General features: G+C 43.8%; 1 protein-coding gene across 1 annotated transcript; it reads left to right on the plus strand.

Moving 5' to 3' along the window:
• Window positions 1–6,457: 6,457 nt before the first annotated feature.
• On the plus strand, window positions 6,458–7,315 carry LOC110680371 (coenzyme Q-binding protein COQ10, mitochondrial-like). Its single transcript, XM_021856177.1, has one exon. The coding sequence runs from the start codon at window positions 6,578–6,580 to the stop codon at window positions 7,022–7,024; it is 447 nt and encodes a 148-aa protein (XP_021711869.1). The 5' UTR covers window positions 6,458–6,577; the 3' UTR covers window positions 7,025–7,315.
• Window positions 7,316–8,458: the final 1,143 nt, after the last annotated feature.

The following is an 8,458-nucleotide window of genomic DNA, read 5'->3' on the forward strand; positions in this document are numbered from 1 at the left end:
GGTACATCTCTCGTCAAGGTACACAGATTTCTACGCCAAGGTCAAGTGTTTGGTAACTGATAAGGTAACATCAGATCTTCCTTCGTCGGTTATCAATATCAGCGCATTGGAGCTTCCCGCTGGCGTTCAGCTAGCCGATCCGAAGTTTTTTCCAACCAAGTAAGGTGGACATGCTCCTAGGTAATGAATGGTTCCTGAAGTTGATGATGCCCGGAGAAATTACGTTGGCTGAAAATCTTCCCGTTTTGCGTGAAACCCAATTTGGTTGGGTTATTGGTGGAGTGTTTGAAGAAGGTGCGTTAGCTGATGAAGCTGTTTACTCGCACACAGTCACGATGGACGAATTGAGCCAGTCCATTGAACGTTTTTGGGAGGTAGAAGATGTAGTTGGTGCCGACAAGCATGGTAGTGAAGAGGAGGAGTGTGAAGAGCACTTCAATGCGACTCATCGTAGAGATGCTTCCGGTCGTACATCGTCGAGCTGCCTTTGAAGGAGTCCGTTAGCGAGTTGGGTGATTCCCGACCACTCGCATTGCGAAGGTTCCATGCGCTGGAGCGTAAGCTTTCGCAGCATCCAGATTTGAAGAAGCAGTATCAGGACTTCATGGACGAGTATGAGAGTCTTGGTCACTGTAAGGAAGTGGACATAAGTAAGGATCCAGCAGGTATCATCAAGTGGTACTTACCTCATCATGCTGTGCTGCGACCATCGAATACCACTACTAAGTGCCGAGTGGTGTTTGATACCTCTGCGAAGGTATCTGGCCGGTCGCTCAACGACGTTATGAAGATTGGAGCCAACATACAAAGCGATCTGCAGTCCATCTGTCTTCGGTTCCGCCTTCCACTACATGTGATGGCTACTGACGTGGCCAAGATGTACAGGCAGGTTCTGGTCAATCAGCGGCATACGCCATTGTGTCGAATATTTTGGAGGAAGAGTTCTTCGGATCCGCTACGTGTCCTAGAGCTGACAACGGTCACCTACGGCACAGCTTCCGCCCCGTTTTTGGCAACGCGGGCACTCTTGCAGTTGGCTCTCGATGAAGGCTCCAAGTATCCTCTTGCTGCAGACATTGTGAAGAATAGCTTCTATGTGGACAACGCTTTGTTCGGGTTCGATGATTTGAACGAAGCAAAAGAGGCTCAAGTGCAGTTGATCCGACTACTCAAGGCTGGTGGATTTCATTTGCACAAGTGGGCTTCCAACGATCCTGTGTTGCTGGAGTAGATTCCAGAAGGCGATCGGGACGAGCTTGTCAGCATCGATGAAAATGGTTCAAGTGAAGTGATTAAAACGTTGGGACTAATGTGGAACCCAAAAATGGACGCTTTGCAGTTTGTATCCCTTTCAACAATGAGTAAAAATAGTGCAACCAAGCGGCAAGTGCTGTCGCTGATATCAAGAATGTTCGACCCGTTGGGTCTAGTGGCGCCGGTTATCGTTATCGGCAAACTTTTAATGAAGACTATCTGGAAAGAAGAGTTGGAATGGGATGAAGAGCTCACAGGTAATCTGAAGAAAAAGTGTGACGAGTTCCTGAGTGCGTTAAGTAGTGTTACCAATCTTCGAATCCCTCGTCACGTGGTTGTTACTGGGGCCGTTGCATTTGAGCTGCACGGTTTTGGTGACGCAACTTTGGAAGCCTATGGTGCCTGTGTGTACATCAGGTCAATTGTACCTGGCCAAGCTCCTGTGGTGCAGTTATTATGTGCCAAATCGAAGATCGTGCCGAAAACAGTGTTGACCATTCCAAGAAAGGAACTTTTAGCAGCGCTTTTGCTGCATAGATTGGTGAAGAAAGTGTTGACAGCATTAGCGCTGCCCTTTCAAGACATTTCGTTGAGGTCGGACAATCAAGGTGTGCTAGCATGGCTAGCGAAGAACCCGGAGCGTTTAGAAGTGTTCGTGCGAAACCGGGTTTGTGAGATTGACTCTACTGGGCATCAGTTCAAGTGGAAGTATGTGAATACACTGGAAAATCCAACCGACGTAGTGTCACGTGGTCAGTCTGCCGAAGCACTTGAGAAGAACGATCTTTGGTGGAACGGACCATTGTTCTTGCGTAGTGAAGAGTATCAAGTGGTGGCTCCTGAACCACTGTCTGATGAAGATGTTCCTGAGTTGCGGCAGGCCGCGGTAACTTCTGCGGTGGTAACTTTGGAGAGGTTGCCAGTATTCACCAAGTTCGAGTCCTTCAGGAAGCTGCAACGAGTTTTGGCATACGTCTTGCGGTTTTGCCGGAATGCGAAAGAGAAGGTGGTCACGAAGCGAATCGTCGCGCGGTTGAAATGCGCCACTCGTTGAAAATCATAATCAGGGTGGTACAGTCACAACATTTTGGTAAGGAGGTAGCCATGATCGAGTCCGGTGAGTACTGCAAAAGATTTTCTTCGTTAAATCCCTTTTTGGACGATGGAATGATTCGCGTCCGCGGACGACTGCGACATTCAAGTTTACCATACGGCGTTAAGCATCAGTGGGTCTTACCTAAGAATGATGAAACCATTCAGCGGTTGATTCAAGCTACACATCGTGAGAACCTACACATTGGACCGTCGGCGCTGCTGGCCCAGCTTCGCCGGCAATTTTGGATCCTGGGAGCCTGTTCTGCTGTACGTAAGATCACACGAAACTGCATGCGGTGTTTCAGGCTCAACCCCCCGTGCGCCAGCCAATTCATGGGAGATCTTCCCGTCGCAAGGTGCGACAAGGCTCCCGCTTTTGTGAAGGTTGGTGTTGACTTTGCGGGCCCCATACTTATCAAGCAGACTGGAAGGAAGGTGGCCCCCGTTAAAGGATACGTGAGCGTGTTCGTCTGTATGGTGACCAATGCCATTCATCTGGAGGGGGTAGAAGATTTATCGGCCGATGCGTTTATTGCTGCTCTGCAGCGATTCGTTTCTCGTCGTGGTGTCCCAGAACAGATGTTTTCTGACAATGGGACAAATTTTGTCGGTTCACGCAACGAACTGAACGAGCTGTACCGTCTTTTCAAGGAGCAAATCACCGAGCTCAAGATCAACGAGTTCTGCCAACCCCGGCAGATCGAATGGAAGATGATTCCTCCAAATGCGCCACACATGGGCGGAATCTGGGAGGCAGGAGTAAAGAGCGTCAAGACCATTCTCAAGAAGAAATGCCAATCAAGCCTCCTAACGATGTCCGAGTTTTCGACTTTGCTCTGCCAGATCGAAGCTCAACTCAACTCTCGGCCTTTATACGCTCCCTCTGAAGACCCTTCGGAGCTCGAGCCGTTAACCCCAGGTCATTTCATCATTGATCGTCCACTGACTGCCATTCCGGAGCCTAGCTATGATGGAATCCCAGCTAACCGGCTCTCCAGATGGCAATACGTCCAGCGCCTGCGTCAAGAGTTCTGGAAGCGCTGGTCTGAAGAATACCTGTTGGAGTTACAGGTACGACAGAAGCGGAGCAAGAAGAAGGAAAACATAATACCTGGAACAGTGGTGGTAGTCAAGGATGACAACTTACCGCCTCAGCAATGGAAGTTGGGGAAGGTAGAGTCCACTTACGCGGGATCAGACGGATTGGTCCGCGTGGTGGATGTGCGAACCAAATCAGGAGTGCTCAAGCGTCCGATCCATAAGTTGGCACCTCTACCCATTTTGGACAACCAGGTGGTCAACGATAACAAGGTTCCCGCGGGGGAGGATGTTCGAGCCGTTCGCCCCGAATGATTTTTTTGTAAGTGCATCGCCCAGCAGCAGCCTGCTGAGTTGCGTGATGCACGAAAGGACATCGTGTGATGCAACCAGCCGCAGCCGCACGAAACGAGCGGGCAAAAAATGAGCGCGCAAAAATTTGAGGATGTTTCTACCCGCGATTGGAAGACATCTTGTTCGTCGTGCTTCCAACGTGTTAAGACGTGTCGTGGCAATTTTAAGCAAAGTGAATTCCATTTTAACTAAGTCATGTAAATAGTATGTAAATAGATTTTTGAACTGTTAAGCAAGTGTTTTCATCCGGTATCGGTTCCCTGGTTAAGTGGTTGTCTCGGAGATACGTCGGTCCGCCTATGTCGAAGTTTTTAAGAAATACAGTCCACTCTCGTACAAGGGGAATAGATTTTAGAAAAAAAATAATGGTATAAATAATATATACTCTTAAGACCTTCGATTAAAAGTAGAGACTAGCATAAAAATAGAGACCAAGTTTTTGAAAAGCTACTACCAGTCCTATCTTTAGGATCTTTCATTGGATCCGCTTTTGTAATCATTCATGTTGACAAATATGAATATCCTTTATAGTTAAATCCTTTTTAATTCATTTCTTTTAAACAAATTTGACAGAAATAAACCAAACTGCTTGCCTTAACAACCAGTGCACAGTGGGACGGATTGAGGTTTTAGGAGGAAAGATGGAACTCACGCCTTCAATTGCGATTTTACGTTAAAATGATGTTCTACAAAGTTGTTCCTATTATAAAAACATTTTTTTTGGTCGTTTTTTTTAGGGTGGCCCTTTGTAAAAAAAGATAACCATCGAAACTTTTTTATTTCAAGGAATATTGATATAGTTTGTTCTACAAAGTTGAAGATCGGAAAATTTTAAGCTGATTTGACGTGAGTTCCATCTTTCCTCCTAAAACCTCAATCCGTCCCACTGTGCAGTGAGGTTGTTCTAATTTCCTAATTTATTTCCAAACAGCAAATGGATGAACAGCGAAAATTTTGTGAAGTTTATTTTTCTTTGTACCGAAGTGACCCGGCTAATCGCAAAAGTATACAGAAGAAGCTTACTTGAGAAGATGGTTGAAAAATTTTTCATCTCGCAGAAACACTTTCAAAAAATCATCATAATCTGCTCCCAATATTTCTATGAATTATGCCCAGTGAATCATATTGTCATTAAAAAAGACGAAAAACAAACAACAAAGCAAGCTCGCTCACAACCGTTTGTCGCCACTGTTACGGATAAGGACACAATCAAAAGCAAAATTGTCATGACAATCACAGAACGCAACATTGTTGCAACCTTTTCATCTCTCGATTAATCAGTTATTTTAAACACAAACCCAAATTTGTTTTATGGATGCTGTGTTATAATGTGTGAATGTTTACCAACACGAAGAAAGTTCTCGAAAATTGTAACGTGAAGCCCAGAAAATCACTGCGCACGTGGAGATCGATCTTTGTCATATTCTGTTCAAGTGATGATAAACTGATGTTACGGAATAAAATTGTTGCAACAAGAATGGAAGGTGACAATGTCTTTGTTGTTGCATGATGGGTGACAATTGATTCACTGATTATGCCACAAAATATCAGTAGGAATTAAATCAAATATTTTGAGGGATTAACTAAGAACTAACCAGCAATACTGACAGAAATTTGTCGCAGAACATATACAGGGTTGGCCGTAGGTATATTTAAAAAACATCCATTGATTCACTCAGAAACGCCTTAGAGGATTGCTCCATTTGCTTTTCTAATTGTTAAAGAAGTTTCTTGTAGCAATTACCGTGATGTAAGGCTGTCTTTAGTGTCGTGTACTAGACTCGACTTATTTGGGTTAATTCTACGGGTGGCGTGAGGTGACAATTGTCGGTGTCGTATAGCGAAGTGACAATTCTCGACTCGAGTGAAGTGGCTCGCCGTGCAAATCAAATGGAGAATCACATCACTGTCGAGTATTGTCACCAATTGGGCTTATTATACGAGTGGCCTGAGGTGAGAATTGTCGGTCTCGTATAGCGAGGTGACAATGCTCGACTAGAGTGAGATGACTCCCCATTTGTTTTACACGGCGAGTCACTTCACTCGAGACGAGAATTGGCGCTATACGAGACCGACGATTCTCACCACACGCCACTCGTAGAATAAACCCAAATGTTTTTGAAATATAATACGAATAGTTATTGCTGTAAAATGTTAGTTTATGAGAATTAGGTATATACCTACACTTTGTTTCAACTGTGTGCAAAGATTTAGTTTCAAACGAACTGTCTTTTACGTTTTTAGCTTACTTTTGTAGGTTTCCTGAAAAATTCAATGAACGAATTATTAAAAAATCTCGGAGATGAGCCTATGAGGATTTTCTTGGAAGAACTATTGTAGGAATTTAGTTATATCCTTGAGAAACAAATGGAGAAATCATTGAAGACAAGTTGAACAATCTCTGAATGAAACACTGGGATAGACCATGGGAAAATTTTCAGAGCTATCCCTGTGAAAATTACTAGAGGTAGTAACGTTGAAGTGCTCAAGGATTTTCTTTGGAGCAAATTGTAGAGAAATTCCTGTCATATAAAATCGTTGGAGGAAGATTTGAACGAATTCCTGGGAACATTGGTTGCGGAATCTCTGAAGGGTAAATTTCTTAAGGCTAGATTACTCAAATATCATTCTTTGGAGAAATCATTGGAAGGATTCCTGAAGCTTTTCCTCAACTTTCATTTCAAAAAAGACTCGCATTAAAATAGTGACCAAAACCATTGACGATTTGGCGGTGGAAAACCCCCCACATCAAAGTAAATTGTACTTGAGCAGTTTTTTACCCTAATTCATGATTTTGCCATTTCGATTACAATAATTTCTCACTTTCAGCTACTCCATGGAACAACTGTACGACGTGGTGTCCGACGTCGAGAAATACAACACCTTCGTGCCGTTCTGTAAAAAGTCCCACGTCTACGCCAAGAAGCCCGGCTCCCTGAAGGCAGACCTCATCATCGGATTCCCCCCGTTGAACGAAAGCTACACCTCGAATGTGACCCTGGTGCGGCCCAGCCTGGTCCAGGCGGAATGCGTCGACGGGCGGCTGTTCAACTATCTGCTGACGGCGTGGCAGTTCAGTCCGGGCCTGAAGGACATCCCCCAGTCGTGTGTGATCGATTTCATGGTGGCGTTCGAGTTCAAATCCGCACTCCACTCGCAGCTGTCCAATCTGTTCTTCGATCAGCTGGTCAAACAGATGGAGTACGCGTTCATTCAGGAAGCGGGCCACCGTTACGGCCGGCCATCAATCAAAAGTCACGTTCTGGTGTCGAATACGTCGTGATTCGGTCAATGAAGCGCTTATTTGTGTTAGAAGGAAATTATGACTCTTACGTATATTTATTTGGGATAGAATGAGACGTATTTGTACATATATTGTGTCATATTTATAGCGAAAGGTGATTATTTAATTTACGGGTCGGTGTGCGACCTAGACTTGCTATGCGGACAGCCAAATCGGTATTGAAGACTGCGGGGCCAGCACAGAGGGCAGCAGAAACAAATTCACAAGATGGACGAACATTGGTAAAACGATGAATAACAATATAAGCCCTCGATTGTAAATCAGGATAAAGCTCAGTCGTTCTTTTATATACGAAAGAAAGTGTCCTTGATTGGGAAAAGGCTTAATCATCATGGATACGTATAGGTCGGGAGAACGAAAGGTGGAAATAATTGATTGCTATACTGGGTTTGTGCATAGATGTTGATGTTTTCTGATGGTCAAAGGGGGTTTGTGAAACAGCCTGAAGAAATTGCATTAATCAATGACGATTGGCTTTGGTATGGTAAGGTCAGACCATCAGAAAATCGACAAATAGCGTTGAACCTTCCTAAATTCCTAAATGTACTGCATGTTTGATTGGAGCAGTCTATAATTTCGAAACCAATGTGTAACATTCTGTTGTGCTGATATTTTTTATTGATAGAAGTTTTGAAACTGGACTTATCAGTACTAGTTACGTTGAACCCGTTGGCCCCGCATTTAAAAAGTTGGCGAAACCCTTGAAAACTTCTCCGTTACCAAGAAAATAATAAAACAACCAGACATCATTTCACGTTCCTAATTTGTATTGAATCCCAAAAAATTTGGTCTAGCAACTTTTGGTAAGGGTCATATCGACATATGGAGAGGAAATTTAGAACGAAAAAATCAACAGAAACACATCGAGATATGGAGATATCGAGATAAGGAGGATATCGAGATATGGAGAGAGAAAATGTATGGGACCGTTCAAATATTACGTAACGCAACAGGGGGAGGGAGGGGGTCTTACATAGTGTTACGGTCCATACAAAAAATTAAAATTTTCCATACAAAAGCTGTTACGTGGGGGAGGGAGGGGGTCTAAAATTGGCAAATTTTGCGTTACGTAATATTTGAATGAACCCTATGCAGAATGAAGGGACCGAAGAAATCATCGATATAAGGAGAGATATCGAGATGTAGAACATTGAGATGTGAAGAGTCGACTGTATAGGAAATCCCATATGGGACTGCAGTCGACTGTTATGGGCAGATTTGTTCTTAGCTTAGCTGTGCACATTTATTTTCCAGCATGTTATTCCCTGTCGATAACTTACTGATCGATAACTTATTCAGTGCTTCGATGAAAGTTTATTATCTGTAGTAAGGAATCGATTAGACAAAATCTTTCTTGTTTTATTTGTTCAAACATAAGTAATTTGAGATAGTTGAGAGGCTTCCTTCTTCTTC

Source organism: Aedes aegypti, unplaced genomic scaffold (assembly GCF_002204515.2).
Source record: "Aedes aegypti strain LVP_AGWG unplaced genomic scaffold, AaegL5.0 Primary Assembly AGWG_AaegL5_hic_scaff_1241_PBJ_arrow, whole genome shotgun sequence".
NCBI classification, from domain to species: domain Eukaryota; kingdom Metazoa; phylum Arthropoda; class Insecta; order Diptera; family Culicidae; genus Aedes; species Aedes aegypti.